This window comes from Podarcis tiliguerta, assembly GCF_965153285.1.
Source record: "Podarcis tiliguerta genome assembly, chromosome: Z".
In the NCBI taxonomy this organism is placed as follows: Eukaryota; Metazoa; Chordata; class Lepidosauria; order Squamata; family Lacertidae; genus Podarcis; species Podarcis tiliguerta.
In genome coordinates, this window is record NC_139553.1 from 25,631,538 (window position 1) to 25,656,019 (window position 24,482).

The window sequence follows — 24,482 nt, forward strand, 5'->3', positions numbered from 1 at the left end:
TAACCTCTATGTCTGAATGCACCCCCTATCTCCTGGGGTGTTCCTCTTTGAGTGGGCGACTTGTGAAAGTACTGTTGTATGCCCCCATTCAGTAGGGCTTGTTCTGGCAGTAGAGGAGGTGGTGGGGCTGTGGCACTTACCTGACCTCTGTCTGAGTCACTGCAGTGGGAGGCATTTAAAGAAACCAGTGTGGTTGCACAAGGAGATCACAGATGAGCTGAGATGTAATAAGGGCATGTATAAAAAAATGGAAGAAAGGGTAAATCACGAAGGAAGAGGGTGTCTGCAAGGCAGCGTCGTTATAGTACATGGTGCTTTGAAAGTGAGTGGAATCTGAGTTAAGAAAACATAGCCTGCTTCAGGTTACGTATGTAATGGCCCTTGAAACTATTCAAGCACTGTTGTGCAGACAAATCTCCCCCACTGAATGTCCTCAGGACATTTCTTTTCAAGCTACTCATTCAAGCTGCAAACATTTGAACTGATTCTACAATCTTCAACCTGCACATAGTCAGTCTGGCAGAACCCATGAGGATTTATTCCTAAGCTCCTGGGTTTGCATGCAGTTTTGAACTCATTTGCCAGCTGTTTTCCACTACTTCTAGAAGGGTTCTGCCTTGGAAGAGGAAATATGTTGGTGACTGATACAGATTTGCCAGAAGTATAGGAAATATGCAAGGAAAATGCTTTCTCTGTCTGAATCAGTATCCAAATACTCTGTACAATGTACTAAGATAAGCACAGCTAGTTTCAACCTCACTTTTTAAATGTTCATGGGTGCTGTATGCAGAATATCTGGAGTCTTGGGCCAAAAATCCCAAAATGATAAGAACTATGAGTAATCCCTCCTTTCTTGGTAGTGGAAGGTTATATTGCATCTTGCCTGTGCATTTATTTGGGCAGAATCTGGAGTTTTCATTGCTACTTTTATCATAGAGCAGGGTAAATAGGAACTAAGAGGACACCCAAAAATATAGTTTTAATGGTTTTTTCTTTTCATGGTATTGCTTTCCTTGTACATTGCTGAGAGAAGATTGTAATTAAGTAGTATATACATTGTCTAAGTAAAATACCGTATTTTTTGCTCTATAGGACTCACTTTTTCCCTCCTAAAAAGGAAGGGGAAATGTGTGTGTGTCTTATGGAGCAAATGCAGGCTGCACAGCTATCCCAGAAGCCTGAACAGCAAGAGGGATCGCTTCTTTCACTGCGCAACGATTCCTCTTGCTGTTCTGGCTTCTGAGATTCAGAATTTTTTTTTTTCTCGTTTTCCTCCTCCAAAAACTAGGTGCGTCTTGTGGTCTGGTGCGTCTTATAGAGCGAAAAATACGGTAAACATTACCAATCATCTTGATCAGGGGTGGGGCTTAGCATATGTATTAAATATAAGGGCAACATGATCCAACACTGGAGGTTGAGTATGAACTGTTTTGGTACTCAGTTTCTGTGCCAGGCAACCTGTTAGTCTATTTCAATTAAGTCCCGCAAGAGGAAGGGCACTGAGACATACTTAAAACTGAATTGCCCTAGAACTTGTATCTGCATACTCTCCAACATGTTGTGGCAAAATAACCGGGATGCCATCTTCTGGGGCTGCATGTCTGTGTGAGTCATGTGATTCGCATGTCATAGCAGCCCCCCCCCCCCAAAGCACTTTGTTGAGAGGTATGGTTTCTGTCACCCTCTCAAAAAAATGTTTATTGTGCCTTTCCCCACCCTGCAAAAAACAACAACACAAAACCACTAGGTGGTAGTAGCAGGTTTTTAAACCCCGTTTTGCTATATTTTATTTTCCAGTTTCCCACTGTCATTCCCAGTTCTTCTGTAGATTTTGTGGGGGATCCAATGTGCCCCAAATATCCCCATAAATCAACTTTTTAGTAGTAGCAGCAGCAGCACCTCCAGAAAGCTGCCTGCCACTTCCTTGATCATGAACTGCTCCTTGCTGTTTGGAAACGTCTGCTAATATAGCTTCTTGTTTTAGGACTTAGAATGATCCACCTGCTGGGAACCAAGTCCTCTCTACACTGCCTCTCAAACAAGGTCCTTCAACTTCCATCCACCACCTTCTTGTGTGTAACTTCATTAATCCAAGATAGGGAACTTCAAAAAGCAAAGCATAAATATAAGAGCAACAATTCCCAACACCCTTTACAAACTACCATTCCTATTGTTGTTTGAGAGAAACCATGAAGGTTAAACTTTTAAATCTGAACTTTCCAAACTTTTCATGTTGGTGACACACCTTTTAGACATGTGTTATTTCATGACACACTAATTCAGTTTTATTAGCAAACTGGAGGTTAAACTAACCCCATTACTGCCCCAGGAGGAGCGCGGGGAGCATTCGTGTTGCACACCCACACACCGCAGCTGACACACGTAACGTGTTGCAACACACAGTTTGGAAGGCTCTGCTTTAAATGTATGGTGTGGGTGTGGACCCAGTTATCTGTTTCCTCTCCTCTCATTCTTTTACATCCCCTCCATTGGTACAAATTTTGAAGATAGGTCGGTTCCTTCCCCTTAGTATTGTGTATCTTCTGCTTCCAATGTGAAGTATAGACTCAAAGGTGGCCTTTTCCAGCTGGCGATGGAGTGCCGGCAATGTCCCTCCTGGCACTGGATCATCCAAGCGAACTTTGTGACTGGTGTCAGCAGTGGCAACTGTAGCGACTGAATTAAAAACAGCAATGCGGAAGTTCCTCATTGCTTCTCAGCCGCATGCTTCAGCACAGGGATCTCTCTCCATGATACTTTGTGCTCAAACACAAGAGCAGAATGGCCCCTCTGGCTGACTAAAGGCCAATGTTTTGCTCAGATGTCGCAGCAAAGGCAGAGAATGCATAAGCGTTCGCTGCTGACAGCATTTCATTCTGAACGGAGTATGATTGGAATGCCATGGAATGCTAGGCTTCTCTGATGGAGGGCTTGTTAATGCCAACGTGTCTGTGGCTAAGGTGTGTCCTGAGGCCACCCTTATCTGTTTAAAATGCTGCTTCTTTTACAGATAATATAAGCGAGGCTACTACTGGTTGAGGGTATTCTTAGCTGATTAACTCAGCTCGTCCTGTGCCTCAAAAACACAGGTTCAAGTGGTTTTCTCCATCTCCTGTACTTTCTACTCATGGGTTCAAGCAATTTAGCCTTTGCCCTGCTGCTTTCCCCCGGGAAACCAACTGTTTCACACAAAACCAGAGCAAACATCAATCCAGAGAAAATCCGATTGGCATTTGCTCTGATTCAGTGGCTAAACTGTGGGTTCTCCCGAGGGAAAATGATGGGGAAAGTGGAGACGTAACTGAGCCCCTAGTTTAAGTTAATTGAATAAACGTTCATAAATTTGTATTGTGTGGTGTAGTGGTTATAGTGTTGGACTAGGACCTGGAAGACCAAGGTTCAAATCTCCACTTGATCATAAAGTTCTCTGGATGTTCTTAGGCTGAGAGTGAGTGACTGTCGAGGGTGGAGGTTGAACCCTGGCCTCCTAGGTCCTGGTGCAACACCCTGACCTCTATAGTACCACCACCACCACCACCACCACCCTCTCTCTCTCTCTCTCTCTCTCACACACACACACACACACACCAACATATTTTGTAAATCTGGTCTGCCTTGGTTTTAATCAAAATATGGTGAATTTGAATCCATATGTGGTGAATTTCTGCCCCACTGTAGTTCATTGAGACTCATAGTGCTTTAGAGATACCCAAACCCTGTGGTAAGGGGTTTAAACATGCTGCTTGGGGTGACCAGAAGTGCTACCTGATCTTGAGGTGGCATGGACAAGGCCATCTTTGCAGAGTGTTTAATCTTTCATGACCTCTACCCAGACTTTGTTCTTTCAGGGACTGGATAGATTCATGGCAGATGTCTATCTATGGGCCCTGTGGTAATTCATTGGAACCCCAGGTGCAGAAGTTGTGTACCTCTTAATACCAGTAGGATAAACCCTGCTTGTGGGTGTCTCCTACATATCTGTTTAGCCATCACAGGAAATAGGGTCCTGAGCTAGATGGGCTTTGGTCTGATCCAGCAGACCTCTTCTTACATTTTTACATTCCAGATGCTACCAAAGCATCTGGAGGTGTGTTGCAATGAAACCCGCCCTTGTGCTTTTCTTAGGATGGATGGCAAAACTGCTCCACTGAGATATTTCACATTCTTTCTTTTTGGAGTATTGACAAAACCAAAGAGTAGATTTTGGCACTTTTCAAGGTTTCGCTTGCTTCCAGACCTCTTGTGTGACGGATGAGTAGTTGAGAAAGTATTTACTCAGTTCCTCCTTTCTATGGGGGGAGCACAAGACAGTTGCTATTCAGGCATTGCTGTTCAGGTTTGGAGAGATAAGCCACCTCTTAGGGTCCCATATCAAACTCCCTTAAGCCACGAATGGGAGTCCAGCCAACAGGCTCCCCTGTTATCAGAGCCAGATTGCTGTTAGCTACACACCATCCGCTGGTGATCTTGTGTCTCTGCATTTCCTTCTCCCTCTCATCAATGAGCCAATGAGCACCAAGCCCTGACAGTTAAAATCTTCTTCCCGACCTTAGATGCTGCTGTACAAAGAGCCCAGCTTAAGCCCTGGCCTAGTGTGTGATTGAGCATTTTGCATGGTCATGAATTCCAGCCCTACAGGGACAGGAAGCACAGTGCATTGTGGGTAGTAGCCCAGGCCCAGAAAGGCCTTTAAGCCTTTGTTGTATTGTATAGCCAGGGATTTCAGGAACAATCAGGCCTGTCCATCAAAGATTAAGCAGACTGGAAGTGCACTTTATACCAACAAATGGAACGAACAGCCTTTTTGGAGTGTTAATACAGCCACGTAATGAAAGGTCCAAGGACTTAGACATACAATTTAAGTGATGACAAGCACCACTGGAATGAATCATTTATTTTATAAACCTTAGCCAGTGGGAATTCCAGTGAAGGATTTGTTCATTTTCACTATTACCCTGTTTAGCGTACTCCACTTGAGAAGAAAGATTGCATAAACTTCATTTTCTTGGGCATTTGGGTTGGAGACATTTGCCTTCCCAAATTATGGTGTTTTTTTCCCTCAGAAAGTCCAGCCCTATTCTTGTTTAGTCTGCTTCTGTGACACCTTGAAAACTAACAATTTATATTAGCATAAGCTTGTCTAGAAAACAGTCATGCTGGCTGGCTGGAGCTGCCCTTTCCTCTGTTGAAATCAAAAGAGATATAACTAGTTCCACCCAGTTTAAAGGCCCTAGGGCAGGGCTGGGAATCTGCAGCGTTCCCGATATTTGTTGGACTCCAACTCCCATGAGCCCCTTCTAGCACAGCCAGTGGTAAGGGATGATGGGAGTTGTAGTCCAGCAACATCTGGAGGGCCACATGCTCCTCATCCCTCCTGTAAGAATGGTGATCAGGGTTGTACAGAACTGGACAATAACTATCTCAGTTGGATCTACGTAAATGGGGGAACTGTGAGAGGCATTCCTCTGTGTACAAATTAAAGAAATATGGCTTTTTGTTCAATAGCATCATCTCAGAATCCCTTTGGGGGGGGTTAGGGAGTACTTTTTATCTGTTTTTTTTTTTAATACAAATGCCACAAAATGTTCATTCCACACTTGTAGGGAATAAATCCTTCAGTGTGGGAACATTTACTTTTTGGAACTCCCTGCCCATTGATATTAAGCAGGTACCTTTGGCTGAATTATTTTAATGCTGACTAAAAAAACTTCCTGTTTCACCAAACCTATCCCGGCATGTAATTTTAAAATATAATGTTGTTATTAAGTGTGTGTGTGTGTGTGTGTGTGTTTTAAAATTGCTTATTTGTGTATTTTTATCATTTTATGTTAATTTGTTTTTTAATTTTTGCTTTTATCGGCAGAGTGTTACTGAACATGTTAGATCTTTGTAAACTGCTTAAAGGTATTCTGTCAAGTACTTGGTATATATATTTTAGTTAAATAATAATAAAAATAATAATACTGCACTGGATCATTCCTGTAGTCCACTAAGCATAATATAATTAAGTCCCATTGCTTTGAGCAGAACTTACATTTTTGGGCACTAGCTCCTACTTGGAGAGAGGCCTAGTGGGCTAGAATGTGTAGATAAGCTTCTACTAAACTGGAAGAGAGCTGAATCACTTGTGTAAAGAGGTGAGCCTTTATTGTGGGGATATTTCTGTAGCCCAATCTGTATTGTAGCTCAGTCTGTAATGCTGGGGGATGGGGTGCAAAATCAATTGCAACCCTGACTTTCCTGTTCAATGTGGGTTCCCATACCTGCTGGGGAGGTGGAGGTGAGGCAGTGTCAGCATCAGATGCACTGACAATTCCCTTCCGTGCAAGGATCTGTGTTGAATATTACTGGATCCAACTACCCTCCACTGCAATGGGATCATATCTCAGTGGTATCACGAACACCTCCAGTTTTGTTTATTTTAAAAATATCAGCTATTAGGCGATCTGAAAGGCCTCTGACTGAGACAACTTGAAGAGGTGCTGCCTGTCAAAATAGACAGTACATTGCTAGGTGGGCAAACAGTTCAACCTAGAATAAGGCAAATTCCTTAGGTTATGAATGCCTCAAAGGAAACATGACAATCCAAGACTAATCAAGGTTTCAGTTTCCTTCCCATTCATGCGTTCGTTCATTGTTTTATCAGCTTAAGGGCAACACTACAGTTAACTCTTGAGACAAATAATACTTTGAATGGCTTCACAATAGTTGTACACCATGAACAGCCAACCTCTGGGAAACGTTTGTTATTACTTTTGTGAACATACAGAGTGAACATAAAAGCAGTAAGAGCAGCCATCATTAAACCTGTGCAGGACGGAGTATGTAGCCATCTCAAGACACATTGAGAAGCAAGTATAAACACCGTATTCTGGTATTCGCTCCCTATAGTTGAATGGGATGCAGGGGGTACGATGTGACCTCTGAGTACTGTTTATAAATTTGTTGAACATAAACCATTCCCTATTGAACTGATTGTGTTTTGTCTTGCCTTAAAGTTTTGTTTCAAAATGATCGTAATATAGGGTTGCCATATGTCCCCTTTTCCCTGGACACGTCTTCTTTTTCTTGGATATGTAAAATGAGAGTCGTCATAACGATCCATAGTTAAAAGTAGAGGTTGCTTTATGATCAACACCACCAGGATTAACAGACCCATTTCATAGCTCAAGGATTTCAAATGAGAGACATGGAAACAAGTCCCAAAAGGAGCATTGAATAGAATCAAAGAATAAATGCCCTATGCATGAAAAGCATAATGCTATAAAAAAAGAAATGAGGGGGGCAGAACGGGACAGGACTGGCAGTGCTTTGCTGGGTGCCATTTTTCTGTCAGCTCGCTGCCCAAACATTTTTAATTATACTTTTAAAATGCAGTCTCCAGTGAGCAATTTGGCTCAGAGAATGATAAAGTGGGTTTAGATGACCTCTCACCAGAGCTGAAGTAGATCAGGCAACTCTGAATCTATCAGACCATAAAAGGCATTGCTGGGCTCTGGAATGGAGAGTTGGCACAGTCAGTCCAAATACCAGAGAGGGAGAGAGGGAGAGATGGCAAGAGTGCTCTGTGGAGCAGGGGTTTTCAAAGGTGAGGGGGCTCCTCTGGAGAGGCATGAAGAGTGCTTACCTGTTTGTGCTTTCATTAGTCATAGAAGGTCTGCCAGTCACATAAGCCTTCTGCAGACAGAGGTTTCAAAACTAACTCCACCATCCCTGACCATTGGCCTTCTCCAGGTAGAGCTGATAATGTCCCCTTGTGCCTATTTTCTAAAAATAAAATCACCATTTTATAGTTCAAATTGGGAAAAATAAATACAGTAAATGGACAAAAGTACAAAGATTCACAAAATGTTTAGGGGTATGAGTACCCCCAGAAAAAAAAGCACTGATGTTCCTTATATGATACCTGGAAGAGCCGCTGTTAGTTTAGACAATATTGCAATAGAAGGGCCAAGAGTGCATAACATAACATCCTATGTTCATATGACACCAGGCTGCAGAAGTCTGGGTTAGAATAGCCTCCTCAAGACTATCTGCTTTTAAAGCATTCACATTAATTTACTTGCACAAAGCTTACTCTGTCTGTTCTGAGCAATAGAGGATTGACAAAGAGCATTAATTTCGTTTCATCCTACTTTGATTCTGGGTCTTTCTATTAATAATTCATTCACCCCACATTTTCAAAGCATTTCCTCGTTACTTTCTGAACTGCAAAAAGTATTGTTTTTTGGGGGGTTTTAAGCACCACCAATGGTCAAGGATGATGGGATGATTATTAGGTTTCACTTGAGATTAGACTGGGAATGGGCAAGCTTTGGCCCTCTTGATATTGCCTGACTACAATTCCCATCATCACTGACAATTGTCTATGTTTGCCTGAGGCTCATGGGAGTTGAAGTCTGAGAACATCTGTAGGGCAACAGGTTAGCCACCTTTGGATGAAGTGGTTGAAATCCAAAGAAAAAGACAAGTCAAGAACTTTGGGTGGGTGCTCAAAATAAAACTCTGTTTGGGTTATAGGACTGCGTGACTTTTGCTGCCTTGTTTCCAACACTTAATAAATGGTGTGCACTACAAATGCTTTTGATATGTGAATCTGTAGAAATGAGAACATTCAAATCCCCGCACCCACAGCCAAACTTGCTGGGAGAGCTGTCATGTCTTAAAACCCTGCAAGTGGGCAACATTAACATCAACAAGACAAGTTTCTTGAAGACAAGATTAAATCAAATGACTGCATATGATATAAAATATAAATTCGAAGTTGGTAACCTTGTTTGTCCATCCTGCCACATTTCAGGATGGAATGTGCAACAAGTACAGTAATTTGCTGTTAATCTATCTGATCTAAATGCTGTGGACTATCTAAAATAATAATAATTGTACAAATGGTTTCATCATTCTTCCAGGAGTGAGCTAAGGAATTTTACTCATCATCTAATTGTTGTAATGTCCTTATATGATGGTTAGATTAGTAGCAGGGAGTGGCAGGGAGATGGCTTTCAGAGATGAAAGATTCATATGCATAAGTTTTAAGCTTTCCATTTTCTTTTCTTTTCTTTTCAAAGTGTGGTTTCGAGCAATGCTGTTGCCACATGAGCCAGCCCCTTTTACAGCGGTTTTATCCCCTAGAATTTCACCAAGCCCTGTGTGTTTTGACATCCATGTTAACTGTCCATGCTTCTTAAAACAAAGGGCAAATTCCTCACATATCTCTAGTTCCTTTCATTCCAAAGTGCTATGCCAGAGCTCATTTTTGCTCTCAATTAAGAGGAGGTAAGGAGCGCTTGCCAACCTCTGCTAATTTGACAATCCATGAATGAGATCTCATGTAATTGCAAGTTATCTGCATTCCTGCTGGCCTAGAGCTATCCCTCCACATCTCTGATGTTGCTTAGGGCATTTGATCCCGCCTGAGTTTGATCCTCGCGGGTGGCACGAGGACTGCAGGCTCAGGCAGTGGAGATCAGCCACAGTGAACACACTTGGCGCCTGCCCCATTCTTTCAGGGGGGAGGGGTGACCCTACCCACTCATTTCTTGGGAAGGAAAAAGTGTATGTGTAATGCTTCATCCCCATCCCCCACCGCCCACCCCAATTAAACAGCGCTGCTAGACTTGGCAGGGGCGCATGGTAGGATTTCACTCACTTGCCACTTTCCCCTGACAGTGTAAAAAGCAAAACAGGGAGCTGTTTTGTTTTGTGTCCCCCTCCCCCACTGCCTGAAGCATCAGTTTGCAAATGTTAAATTCTGCATAAGCCTGGACAGCATTTCCAAATTTGTCTCAGGTTGGGGTGGGGGGCAGCTCAGTGGCAGAGCACAAGCTCCGCATGGAAAAGTTCCCAGGTTCAATCCCTCTCGCTTTTCCAGGTAGGGCTGGGAGAGATACCTGTCTGAAGTCATTTGAGGCCACTGCCAGTCTGTGGCAATGGTGTCTGACTTGGTATAGGTCAGCTTGCAATGTCCCTAAGGAATGTAATTTTGAATATATGCTTCTATTTTTATTTGTGCTCTAAAGCAAATTAGTAAAATAGAATTATCCCACACCCACCTCAGTGCTGTGTATGCATATACAGCCTTTCTTAACCTGTAGGTCCCCAGATGTTGTTGAACTACAACTCCCATCACCATTAGCTAGCAAGGACAGAGCTCAGGGATGATGGGAGTTGTAGTCCAACAACATCTTGGGGATCCACAGGTTGATAACCACTGCGAAGTTTATGCTTGCCCAATGGGACTCCCTTTTCCTTTCCTTTCCTTTCCTTTCCTTTCCTTTCCTTTCCTTTCCTTTCCTTTCCTTTCCTTTCCTTTCCTTTCCTCTCCTCCCCCATACAGCCCCTCACAAACCCACCAGATCTGCTTCAGAGGGCTGGGGGGACCCTCTGGAGCAGATTGGGTGGGTTTGCAAGGTACTGCAGGGGCATGGGGCAGCCAGGAAAAGGAAATCCACTCATGCAGCACTGCGTATTACTTGTCTGCCTATCTACACACACATGCTATATAATTGTGTGTACATAGGTAATGTATATTACACTGTACATTGCTGAGTAATGACATTGATAGAGGGGTCATTGCGCTCATGTCCTGCTTGGTGGGCTTCCTGTAAGCACCCATTTAGCCACCGTGGAAATGGGATTCTAGCTACTGCCTGCATTTTTGCTGATGGGTGTTGTGCCCATATCACAATAATTTTGCAAATCTTCTGGAAGACTCTTTTGTCCTGTGGGCCAGATGTCACAGCTAAGACTCAGTAGGAGTGATTAACATGTTTGCATCTTTATGGCAAAACAGACTTGAGATATTAATTAAATGTACATTTTCCCATAATTAAATAAATCTATGTACATTTAACCTGGGAGAAAGCCTTATTGAGCACAGTGAGAGTGCTACTTCTGAGTAATGGGTAGGATTGCAATGATAACTACTACACTATTACAGCAGCTGGAAACACTTTGAACTTTGTAGGGAAAGCTCTGCCAATGTCTGTACTGAAACTTATTTAGTGCAGTTATCTCAAAGATTGTATTTTAATTGTTTTTTCCACAGTAAAAAACCCAGGGGGTCACTGGAATGTATAGTAACTTCTGGTTTTGAGCTAGGCAAACACTACTGTAAACAACAGCAAAAATGAAACAAAACCCTAAAGCCCAGGGGGGTTCGTTAATTACACACAAGCCATTTTGACATGAAAAAGGAACCAAATATGACAGTGTGTGAAACATAATGCTTCACTTGTGTTCCAGGTTGTGTTCCCATGATGCATATTAAAATCAGATGGTGGTGTTGTTTTTTAAAAAAGTTCTTCACTTGAACTATATAAGGTATACACAGAATCATTTGGTAGCACAAATATAAGATTGGTATAGGCAGTGACATTTAGCACAAAACCCATAAATGGGTATATAAATAAATGAGTCAGACCATTTGTCCATGTAGCCCAATTTTGTCTACTGAGTAGACTCTACCCAGACTAGCAGTGGCTCGCCAGGATTTCAGACAGGGGTCTTTCGCATCCCTACCTTGAGATGCAGGGGATTGAAACCTGTACACAACCTGTACAAAGACAAAGCTCTCTCTCTATGATATGATATGATATGATATGATATGATATGATATGATGATATGATATGATACTTGAGTCTACCCATCGCAACACATTTCTGCTGTTAGCTCACACCTTGAGGATGCTTGTAAGTCGCTGGGTGACTTGCAGCAGCCCTGAACAGATGCCGGTTTGTCAACAGCCTTGTTAACTGCCCACAGAGGTGCTTAGAACTACAGCAAGCTGTCTCTCTAGTTGATTTGGGGGTCACCCCTGGTTCTATTGCAGGTCAAATAACCCCCCACCTCCCTCGTTCTCTTAGATTTAGGCAGGTGGCTAGGGCAGCTCAGAAGGGCCCTTGCACAGTGTGCATGTGTGCAATGGTAGAGGCCTGGCTGGAAATCTTAAAGCTTGCCGCTGGTACATGGGATAAAGATTGAAGAAAAGGAAATACGAATTGGCCCCATCCCGTATTTTGACCAATTGCAGCTAGGAGTGGCTAGGAGTTAGGTGGAGTCAGCTTCTGTTTTGACTTGAAATGTTCATTTTGGGCTTCTCTGAATTACATAAAGGCAAGAAACAGGCGGGGGGAGCCAACCTGCAATGGCGCACACCTGAGAGGTGCTAGAACTGTGCTCTAGCGCGCTGCAGCTGAAAGAAGGACTGGCTCAAGCTATAAGGTTCCATCAGGCTGTGAGACAGATGGGACTTCCACCACCGAAGAGGGCCTCTTCAACCGGCTTTGCTGGAAGGCCAGCGCTTTTGACTGCTCTTAAAAAAAGAAAATGTCCATTGTTGCTGTTCACTGTAGGATCCCTGAAACTAATAATTAGTGCCTCGGCTTGCTTTTCTCATTCTCCTTCCCTGTCTCTTTTCCTTTTGTGTGGTGTGTCTTAGGTTGTAAGCCTGAGGGCAGGCTCTGTCTTGTCACTGATATTTGTAAGCTGCTTTGGGAGCCATTTTTTAGCTGAAGAACTGGATGAAAACCATTAATAAAAATTATTCATATACAATAAATTTAATATAATGTAATAATTAATATAATAATAATAGAGTTTGTTTTTGCTTAGGACAGTAAAATAGTTGTGATAGCGAATCCCATGGTTTGACTGTGTGCTGCGAAGCGCTTTCTTTTGCTGGTCCTACATCCCTCACCATTGAGTTTCATTGGACAGCCCTCAAGTATTGTGAGTGAAGGGGGCAGGGGGGCTCTTCCCCATCCACATTCTCCACCTCATACACTTGTGGCTGTTATTTGTCCCCAAATAACAATGCTGTAAGCATTTTTACTACTTTGCATCAGTGTTCTGCTCTTTCTCAGCCTAACCTACCTCGCAATGTTGATTTGAGAATAAACTCAGATAATCCCCCCATGGTTGCCATTTGAGCTTCTTAGAAGAAGAGGCAAATGTAAATGTGGTAAACAGAAGATTCCTCAATGGAAGCTACTTGTTACTTAGAATTATAGCCTTAGCTGTACAGTGGTACCTTGGTTCTCGAATTTAATCCATTCTGGGAGACCATTCGACTTCTGAAATGGTTCATAAACCAAGACGGAGCTTCCAATTAGCTGCAGGAGCTTCCTGCACTCAAGCAGAAGCCACGTCGGACATTCAGCTTCCAAAAAACGTTCGCAAACCGGAACACTCACTTCAGGGTTTGCAGTGTTTGGGAGACAATTCGTTTGGGAGCCAAGCCATTCGAAAACCAAGGTACCACTGTACTAGATTCAGACCGAGTCTCCCATCTACACCATACGTTTAAAAGCAATTCCATACCGCTTTAAACAGCCATGGCTTCCCCCAAAGTTGTAATGCGTAGTTACGAAGCTCCTGTTGCCATCACAGGCTAAGATTTTCCAGATCTCCCTGGGAAGAAGCATTGATTGGAATTGTAGTTTTGAGAGGAATAGAGGTTGTCAAACACCTCTCAGTAACCTTGACAAACTACAGTTCCCAGGATTCCTTGGGGGGGAGCCATGACTCCTCAAAGTGGTATGATACTGCTTTAAATGTATAGTGCAGATAGGGCCTCAGTTAAGGAAGCAAATTTTGCCATGTGTTTAGCTGACATTTTAGGGGTTCCTCATATAATAAATGAAAACAATGTGCAAATGAAAAATGCAGAAGGGCTGGCCACTTAGGTTTTGTTGTCCATGGTTTAACCAGTTTCTTTCTATTCTACTGTGGAAAGTGTTGTTGCCAGCCATCTTCAAAAGGATTTAAATGAAATTCATAAGAATTAGATTATCATGGTTTAATCACATTACGAGGGAGATTAGCAACATTTCGCTGGGTCTTTGTGCCGCTGGAGCCACCCCAGGATACTGGGCTAAATCTTCAAGCAGTATTAAGATCTCTCTTGTAGTGTGCAAAGTAAAACAGAGGTTTCAGTCATTTTTTCTCTTTCTTGGGATTAGAACACAGGACCTACTCTTAATCCCTCCATTGTAGAACTCTTGAAACTAACGGTAATCAGATTTGGATACGACCTTCACAAACATTCCTCAGTGTTGCATTATTATATACGAACGTAAGAAAGCCTCTTTAGGATGAGATCAAAGACCCATCTAGCCTAACATCCCTCAGGGTGATCTGAGTCCCCATCAGCAGTACAAAATGAAAGCAGTATCATACCACTTTAAAAAGTCATGGCTTACCCCAAAGCATCCTGAGAACTGCATTTTGCTAAGGGTGCTCAGAGTTTGTTAGCATGCCCTTCAGAGAGTTACAATTCCCAGAATTCCCTGGGAAAGGGGATTGAAGCTTACATTACTGTCAGAAATGCATCCTTTGGTGACTCCCACTCCTGCTCTGAATCAGAGGCCTCAGAGGGAAGCATGATGGTAAGGGGAGAGGGTTTGCCAAGGTTTGAGAGGAGGGGCTGGGTGAAAGATGGGTGGCAAGCAGAGAGTTCGGCTTCTACTAACTAGACATTTTCACAACATGCCCCCACTGCCCTCTTCTCCCTCTTTAGTACATCTCTTTCTCTCTCTCTCCTTCTCTGTCTCTATATGGTTATTTTCATTAATAATACATAAAGAAGCAAAAAAAAAAGTCATATCAGAAACATCATCATCAACAACAAAAATAATTTTGAGCTTACTTGTATCTATTGTTGCAAAAAACAGAGGGAGTGTTAGGGCTCATCCACACTTCCACTAGTCAGCAGTAAACAGCAGGTAATTCAGCAGGCAATTCAGCCGTAAACAGCAGTAAACCGGGGGCGGGGGGGGGGCAGGGCAAATGAAAAACATCATATACCCATGCCTAGAAAGCACTGAACAAGCAGAAGTGTGGATGAGCCTTGAGAGAAAGGGTTTTGCAGAAATTTATAGGCAATAAATTTATTAAGGTGCAAGCTTTTTCTTTGGCCCTTCATCATACGTGTTAAGTGTGCAAGGACTATGTGCATTAAATAGTTTGTGTCACCAGTAAGGTTGTCTTGCTAATTGGCCTCTGTAACTATTTTGCTTTCATGTAAGCATCACCATCAAAGCTTTTTTGTGTGTGTGCATTTAATTATCCTGTGAACCCTGGTCTCTCATCCATGCATGTATACTGCATATGCTTGCCAATCCAGAATTACACATGATGCATCTGATGAAGTGGACTAGGGTCCACAAAAGCTCATGACATAATGAATTCATTAATCTTTAAAGTGCTACAAAAGTCTTGGTTGGTTTATTAACAAGAGCAGAGGGCTCTTCTGCTTATACACAACCAAAGTTATCAAACTTATTCAAAATAAAGGAAAATAAGCATTTCACTCTATTACTCTAATCCAGTTTAAAACATTTCCAGTCTCCTTAGAAATTATTAACACTCTGCGCTCCTTATCATAACCACATAACTCCTGTGAGTTTATGAAGTACAGCTGGACCCCACACTTCAATATACCATTCTCTTAGCCTTGGAATTTGCAGGATTTAGTATGTACACTCTTGGCAGAATGTTCTTTGAGTGATGTGTTGCAAAGGGGTAAGATCCTCTGCTGTGATCCACAGAAGACAAGGCACATCAGTCTTCTAGCTGGGCAGCACTACATACATTTCATGCTGAAAAATCAGAGGTAACTTGTGTTTAGGTACTGTATTTTTCGTCCCATAGGACGCACCTAGTTTTTTGGGGGGGAATAAGGGGGGAAATTTCCTTTATTCCCCCCCCCCCAAACCAGGTCGCTGCACCTCCCCGCTGCCCCCCAAGCTTGTGGGGCTGGCCGATGTCTGCCTGAAGCGCGGGGCGCTCTGCTTCAGCACGCCCCGCGCTCCGTGCAGCAGGCTGCTATCCACAGCGTGGGGAGCCCTGCGGGAACTCCTGCAGGGCTCCCCACGCTGCGGATGTCTGCCCAGCAGCGTGGGGCGCTCTGCTTCAGGGCGCCCCGCGCACTGGGCGGCAGGCTGCTGCCGGGCAGCAGGGAACTCCCGCGGGCTCCCCAGGCTTGCTGATAGCTTCCTGAAGCCTGGAGAGCGAGAGGGGTCGGTGCGCACCGACCCCTCTCACTCTCCAAACTTCAGCGAAAGCCTGTATTCGCCCCATAGGACGTACACAGATTTCCCCTTCATTTTTGGAGGGGAAAAAGTTCGTCCTATAGGGCAAAAAATACGGTATGTGTTTCAGATCCAGTTGTATCAGTTGCAGTCCAGTTGCTTGGTAATTGAAAGCTGCAACTGATAAAAGCTGCAGAAGTTAGAATAGCAGAATCATAGAATTGTTGAGTTAGAAAGGATCCCAAGGGTCATCTATTCCAACCCTGTGCAGTGTCTCAACTTGATCATGTAACAACTCCCATCATCATCCCTGTCCATTGAAAAGGACTAGGCCCAGTATTCCAGCCACTACACCACAATGACTTTTTGTGTTCTTGGGGCTGAGAGCCATCTCTGTGTTGTCCCTTGTTCTGAAATGATCTTCTAGGGCAGGGGTGTCAAACTCAAATTCATCGGGGGCCGCATCAGCAGTTTGGTGACCCTCAAAGGGCCGGTTGTATCTATAGGACTCAATATGCGCTCAATATAAAAACAAGTGGAGGTTTCCTGAATGCTTGTAAAGTGGAGGTTTCCTGTGTAGAACGGCCGGCGCCGCTAGAGGGCAGACGTTCTCTGGCTTGTAGGCTGCCACGCATGCGCTGAAGAGGCGGCTTTCTTGTGTCAAAAAAAAAAAGAAAAAGAGCGAGAATAAAAAGGCCGGCGGCCGGCGGTGGCTACACGGGCCACATGGCAGGTCTGGTGGTTTAATGTGTAGGGTTTTGTCTCTGAACTGTTCTCTGGCTTTATTTAAAATTGTATTTTTTGCATTTAAATTGCTCCGACACTTGAGGTTTATAGCAGAAATTCAATTCAGGGATTAGCTTTTTAACAACAATAACAACATGATAATTCTTTTTAAAAATTTGTTATGCAGTTTTAAAAACCACACATAACATGAACTAACTTTGGCACCATCTGGCCTTTCCATATTTTTTTTTCCTGTTGAGACAACTCGTGTGGCCTGCCATTTCCACAAACCAAAGTTGCAAGGCCTTTCATATCTACTTTGGAAACAACTTTGAGTACATCCTGCATTATTCATATAGCTGTTGTTTCTTCCCCAGCTGTTAAAGGGCTTTGACCACTGGTCAAGCTTACCACAATTTTCACATACACAAATACACATACATATTTGCAAACAATAGCAAGTGAGTTACACAAATGTGACCTCTTGTGGGGGGGGGGGAGCCCAGGGGCCCAAATCTGGAATGTGCTCCTGATATGGATCGGGGGCCTACACCAACTTCCTGCTAAAAATCCACCCCACTATTTTTTTTTACCCTAGAAGTGCTGTTTGCAGTAAACAGCATCTTTGTGACCAAAGAAAAGTCAAGCAAGATTTTCTGGCAGGAATCCTTTGGGTGCAGATGAACAAGCAGGTTGCAATGGTGTAAAAGAGTAATTGGTCCCCCTGACAGCTTGTGGGCCCTCAGGAGATGCCCATTCATGCTGACACTTGATGCTGGCCCTTAACTACCTTTGTTTAACTTATACCCATTAGATCTTATCCTTCCCTCAAGTGCAGCAGCAGGGACCATGCCTTTGTCCTTTTCTGCATCTCAGCCCTTCAGATAGCTGAAGAGTGCTTCATGTCGACACTTGCACCCTATCATCTCTTCTCAAGGCTAAACAGATCCACTTCTCTTAACCATATCGCTTATCATCTCTGTTTCCCTTCTCTGGTACCCAGAACCGAACATTGCACTCCAGATGAGTTGTACTCCTCCTTCAGTCATTTCCTGTTGAATGCTTTTGGGGGGTGCTTTTTGCCAAGGCAGGCGCTTGTTTGCAAACTCTTAAGATGGATTTCCTCCCCTTCCTCCTAGGGTCAACCAGGACCAATTGGGAACCAAGGACGGATGGGTGTTCCAGGGTTTACTGGGCCAGAAGGCTTGAGGGGGCCAAAGGGAGAGAGAGGGAGCTCAGGTGCCCCAGGTACAGCTGGATTGAAGGGAGATAAGGTAAGTTTATCCATTCCTCTGAGCTTTCTGAATCCTTAAAGACATCCCTGTTTTACCCACTTACTGCTGGAATGGCAAAGTGCTGTCTTGTTCATGCCCTGTAGAAGTATGGGGTGCACCTAGAGCAATATCAAAATCACTGAAGATCACAATTACCTAGCACATAATACAAATTTGGCTATTTCATATGGCTTCATTATGAACTGGGCACCATAATCCCAAAAAAGTTCTTTTTGGCTTAGATTAAAACTTGAACCATGAACACCTGTTCCTTTCATCACCACCATTTAGTGCTTTATATCCTGCAGTGGTTTAGTGTCAGGGACCCTGGCAAATGTAATTACTAAAGATCCAGGTATCCTTGGGAAATCACATTTCCCAGAGCCCACAACACATGGGACAATGTCACTGCAGCATATTGGAAACTAGTGAGAGGGAGATTTTGCAGAAAGGCCTCCAGGAGGCAAGACAACTTTTCTACTGCTGCTTCTAGAAGGAACATGTGGTGAAAGGGTACTGAAGTTCATGGGTTTTAGGAGGTAGGCATTGTCTTTGGACTCCCAGTGATGTTATTGGGAGTGTTCCAGGTCCAAATTTTGAAACTGGTCTCAGAAGATGTTTATTAGACCTGTGCAGGTTTGTATATATGTGGCGGAGCCAGCTAATTCTAGTATGTCTCCATCCTCCTTACTGCTGAATTTGACAAAGGCAGCAAAGGAGGACATTGACAGGCAGTGCTACTCCCTAGGCTGGTTGTAAGTTAGCTGGATGAGGGCAGAGTGTAGTTGGTGGGGCAATGGTCCATTTGCCCTGAATACCAGCCTCCACTGTTTAAAGAAAGAAGAAGAGCAGAAGATATTCAGAGATCATTCTGCAAAATGACGCCCCCCCTCCCCCGGGGGGTGATGGAAAAGAAAGTTCTCAGGGGGGTAGACCTCTTCCGAGAAATTTTGGCTCAGTTCTAGCCAAGTAACTATTCCCCAGCCTCCCATTTGCTTATAGAAATACTTTTAAAATATGGCCAAGAGAGCAATTTGGCAAACAGCTCTGTGGAGTAATATCATTTAATCAGAAAGAATGGAGGGCAAGGCACAGAAGCCAAGAAGAGGCAAAGCTCACAAACTGGTGCTTGAAGGAGAATTTAATTGGCCCCTCACTGTGTTTGGACAAAGTGTGCTGGTTCTAATCCTTTGTATACCAAAACTCTGAAATGGCACCTTTTGATTCAAGAGAATCTACCCGAAGAAAGACATTTTGTTGAAATGTGTTAGGCAGAGTATTTGTAGCAATAAATTCTCCTTCAGCCATCAGTCTGAAGTTTCTATTTTTGAATTCCTTCTTTCACTACAGCTGCGCTAGGGAACCTTTTGCAGTATGTCAGCTTCATAAGGAACCTCTCAGGGAGCACATCACAGTGGGTCTTGCCCGGCCAGATCAAGGTGGCTGGGGACCCTGGTGCGGTTCCCCAAATAGAGTCGTCGTCCCCACAAAAAAAGGGAATGCACCAGAAAATACCTTTTGAGATGTCTTAAATTGACTGTAAGGGATGCGGGTGGCGCTGTGGGTTAAACCACAGAGCCTAGAACTTACCGATCAAAAGGTTGGGGTGAGCTCCCGTTGCTTGGTCCCTGCTCCTGCCATCCTAGCAGTTCGAAAGCACGTCAAAGTGCAAGTAGATAAATAGGTACCGCCCCGGCGGGAAGGTAAATGGCATTTCCATGCGCTGCTCTGGTTCACCAGAAGCGGCTTAGTCATGCTGGCCACATGACCCGGAAGCTGTATGCAGGCTCCCTCGGCCAACAAAGCGAGATCAGCGCTGCAACCCCAGAGTCGGCTAATGGTCAGGGGTCACTTAACCTTTACCTTAAATTGACTGTAATCATTAAGCTTTCATTGTCTACAAAAAATATTCAGAGCATTTCAGATCTCTTGGCCAAACACAAACACAAACAATTTAGGTGGTCTTAGTAAACAACAACTGGGATGCAGGTGGCGCTGTGGGTAAAACCTCAGCACCTAGGACTTGCCGATTGCATGGTCGGTGGTTCGAATCCCCACGGCAGGGTGCGCTCCCGTTGTTCGGTCCCAGCGCCTGCCAACCTAGCAGTTCAAAAGCACCTCCGGGTACAAGTAGATAAATAGGGACCGCTTACTAGCGGGAAGGTAAACGGAGTTTCCGTGTGCGGCTCTGGCTTGCCAGAGCAGCGATGTCATGCTGGCCACGTGACCCGGAAGTGTCTCCGGACAGCGCTGGCCCCCGGCCTCTTAAGTGAGATGGGCGCACAACCCTAGAGTCGGACACGACTGGCCCGTACGGGCAGGGGTACCTTTACCTTACTAGTAAACAACAACACCATTGAAAATACTTAGAGCATATGTGGTTTCGTATTTTAAACTCGCGACTCATCTTTTTACTCACTTCCTAACTTAAGAAAGAATATTGACAAGCTAGAATGTGTTCAGAGGAGGGCAACCAAGATGATCAGGGTTGTAGTTTAAAACACTTTTTTTTTTTTGCAAAAGGAGGTAGGTCCTAAAATATACATTTCAGGTATTTAAGAAAAGGGTAAATAGATAAATAGATCAGTGTCATCACCTGTGACTAGTCCATCTTTATTCTAAACTACCATAAATTGCTAACAGAGCTCAGATCTATGGATCAGATGAAACATCAACTGCATCTTTTTAATCCTTTCAGGGTCCAATGGGAGTCCCCGGATTTCCAGGAATATCCGGAGTTCCTGTAAGTCTCTCTGTGTTTTAAAAAATTAAGTATAAAGTTTTGAAATAATGCTGCTGTTTGTATTGTTTTGCTTTTCCCATGCCCCCAGAAAATGCATAGTCATTTATCTGAGTTAAAAAGCAGGCTGCATCTCATCATATTTCCCGTAAACTGTGTATAGGCAAGTCACTGTTGTATAATTCAGGTAAGTAATATAATAATCACACAGGATTAATAAATGCAATCATTACTGTTAAACATCAATAAACCATAAGCCGAACGAATCTGCCTCCCAGTTCCACCTTTCTTATATTTCACATGGAGAAACTGGCTAGTACCAATTTACTTTTTTTGTTAATGCCGTGAACACGGACAGTTCCCAATGCTTGAAAAAATGTGGTACGGTTTCCAGTGCAGTCCCATTCCAATCTGTGTGAGTACTGGATGTGATTGCTACAGAACACTTATGGGACTGGTCTTTAAGGGAACTGGAAAGCCTTTGCACAGTGGGAGTCCTTGCAGGAGGGAAAGGGCCACCAAAGGTCGTGTAGGAAATGTTGACCGCCAGGTAAGTTTCTGTCTTTCTGTGTTGATGCAGCTGGGCCGATGAAATCTCTTGGCAGCAGCCGCTGCAGCCGCCTGTGTTTATGAACTGTTAACCACAGATGTACGGGAGAGGCAGCCCTCTAAAAATCCCCCACCCTGCAGCATGTGTTTAGTTTTTCCCATGGAACAAGGTTCAGGAGTTTGGAAAGCGAGATACAAGGTTTATACCATTTCAGCTGAATATACAAGGCTTGCTAAATGGAAACAACACAGTGAAATGGTACATGGAATGGCTTCTATCAGTTCTGTTTAAAAGTGTTTGGGGGCAGGGGAAGAACCTCAGGCTATTTTAAAGGCAAGATCTGGAACTCACCAGAGGGGCCCCCCTCCAGCTCTCATAATATACAGAGCTGCTTATTAAATTGGGCTAGCGTTCATCCTTGAGTGAATCTATTCCCCCCCTTTTTTTCAATGTTTATTCAGTTCCTCTGGAAAAGTTTAGAAGTCAGGCCATTCCCAGGCACTGTGTTAGAAAAAGGTGTCACTGTGTCATCCGAAACACCCTCTATTGTAATCTCTTTAATCTGAATTGATAGAACAGGAACATTTGGTATAGTGGTTTGTATCCAATGTAGCGCTGAGGGCACCACACTTGCTTTTGCCCTACAGCTTTGATGTTAGTCTTAAACTTTTATACTTGTAAGTTTTTTTCTGTGCATAATTGTAAGTCACATTAAGTAAGCATACATTTAACAATAGCAGCAAGAGGGAAGAGACCATGCCATTTCAGGGAGGGAATCCACTTTTGAACACAACAATGCTTTAAATTTTGTTTATCATTTCTCAACTGCATTAGTCTGTGATTTTCTTCAGCTGAAATCTGGCATTGTGTAGTTCATTCTACCAGCTCATTCTGCTGCTCTGCAGCTATTTAGTGCCCAAATGAGCAGACTTAATGCAAAGCATGAATTGAACTATAGCAATGACAGGTAAAATTTGAGCTCATCATCTCTGTAAGTTCCATCTCAAAACAAGAAAGCTACTCCAGGATGTTAATAATATTGTAGAAACTGGAGATAATGTAGCCCACAAACAGTCTGTAGTATTATCTAGTTATCTACTTGTGGGTAGGAGCTGCTGGTCTTTATTTGCAAACGCACATATAATTATCATTTCCACTGAATGAGCTTGTCCCTAGAGATATCTGCAGCCTTCTGGCTATAAATCTAAATACATAAAGATATGTATAAAGAATTGCACATGTTTGCTTTGAATAGTCACAGTTCAATGTTTATATTTTATTACTGTATGGTGTGTTGACACAAGATACTTTACTCCTAAACCGCATACAAGAGATTACAATAGCAGACCCCCCTGCTTTTAAAGGGAGTAGCTTTTAAACAGAAAGGAAGCTGGGCAAGGGATGTACCAAGAACTGAAAATCAGGAGTTTCCACCAGTGTGGGCTAATTTTCCCAATAATCCTTTAGCGGGACCTTTGCCAACTCCTAATTTCATTTCATTTTATTGTTGTTGCTGCCAGCATAGTTTGAACTGCTGCAGTTTATACATTAAATGCATTAGCCAGACAATACCTTCTGGAGAGTGTGAAACAAAGAAAATATCTTTTAAAATCCACACAGCTACTTGGGGGGCATTTCGCACACAGCCCCGCCATACATCTCTGCGATGATTGAGATTGGGAGAAAGCTCCTCCCAGTTTGAAAAGCAGCCCACCCACAAATCAGCACAGTATAGTTGGAACTGGCATATTTGTATACAGGATGTATCTCAAATAGCACCATGTTAAAGTCACCTGGTGGTGTGCTTGTTCTGCCAGCAGAACCTTGTTCTGCAAGATCTAAGCAGGTTGCCAGTAACTTTGTATTGTTTTATTTACTTATTTCATAAAATTTATATGCTGCTTAGGGACGCGGGTAGCACTGTGGGTTAAACCACAGAGCCTAGGACTTGCCGATCAGAAGGTCAGCGGTTTGAATCCCCGTGACGGCGTGAGCTCCCGTTCCTCGGTCCCTGCTCCTTCCAACCTAGCAGTTCGAAAGCACGTCAAAGTGCACGTAGATAAATAGGTACCGCTCCGGTGGGAAGGTAAACGGCGTTTCCGTGCGCTGCTCTGGTTCGCCAGAAGTGGCTTAGTCATGCTGGCCACATGACCCGGAAGCTGTACGCCGGCTCCCTCAGCCAATAAAGCGAGATGAGGGCCGCAACCCCAGAGTCGGTCATGACTGGACCTAATGGTCAGGGGTCCCTTTACCTTTTTATATGCTGCTTGATTGTCCGGGGGCGGGGAGGGGGCAGACCTCTGAAAGTGGTTTACAAAGAAACAATGAAATTATCAATAAAAACAGTTTAAATCAGCTTAAATAGTTCAAACAGTTTATAACGTTCAAAGATAAACTAGAAACAGTTTAGAACATGTCAACGTTCGACATGTCCAGGGATGCTTACCTGAACAGAAATGTTCTTTGCAGGTTCTGAAAAGAGTTCAGTGAAGGTGCCTGGCTGGTGTCAGTAAGCAGGGAGTTCCACAGTGAAATATCTATTTCTTGCAGAAGCAGTGGAATCTTTTGTTGTGCAATGTTAGAACTCAACTTCACAGTGGCAGAGAACATTGGCTATATCCTCTATTCAATCCCCTCCTCTGACAGTGGGCTCCCTTGGGTTTACCTGGCAGTAGTAGGCAGCAATAGCACTCAAGGTACATTTGTGGGAGTTGGAGTCCGACAACATCTATAGGACCACAGGCTCCCCACCACTGCTTTGCAAAACCAGCCTATCTCTGATGTGACCAACATAGTGCCCACTAGTAGTTCTTGGACTCCCATCGGCCCTGGCCAGCCCCAAGGCTGATGGGAGTCGTAGTCCAAAAACATCTAGAGGGTTGGCTACCTCTGGGATGTAGTATACTTTGTTTATCAATGATGTCTGTCAGACAAGTAGTAATGCTATGCAAAAACCTTGAATAAGCTCTGCCTCTCAGTTCTTGAGAGTTTGATATGGTGGTTTTGGTTCATACAATACTGAGAGAGTAACCCAGATTAAGTAGGACCCTTTAGAATTACGTCCCCTTTACAGTGAGGATCCAGAGGTGCTCATTTTCTTAAAGCTGCAGCTACTGCCATCTAGCGTCACAATTCTCTTCAGAGCAAGAATAGCCCCTAG

The 24,482-nt window shown here is 43.6% G+C and overlaps 1 protein-coding gene and 1 long non-coding RNA gene across 7 annotated transcripts in view; one reads left to right on the top strand and one right to left on the bottom strand.

The window, feature by feature from the left end:
• COL4A6 (collagen type IV alpha 6 chain) overlaps positions 1-24,482 on the top strand; it is a 174,703-nt gene that overhangs the window by 81,771 nt on the left and 68,450 nt on the right. For all 6 annotated transcript variants that reach the window (XM_083423343.1, XM_083423345.1, XM_083423342.1 and 3 more), the window contains exons 5-6: positions 17,898-18,032; positions 20,731-20,775. In XM_083423343.1, coding sequence (XP_083279469.1) covers positions 17,898-18,032; positions 20,731-20,775 — 180 coding nt within the window. The remainder of the gene's footprint in view (positions 1-17,897; positions 18,033-20,730; positions 20,776-24,482) is intronic.
• LOC310669744 lies at positions 1,688-7,025 on the bottom strand. Its single transcript, XR_014507346.1, has 3 exons — positions 4,453-7,025; positions 4,109-4,289; positions 1,688-2,103 (listed from the first exon to the last, which is right to left on the bottom strand). It is a non-coding gene; the product is annotated as an uncharacterized lncRNA (long non-coding RNA).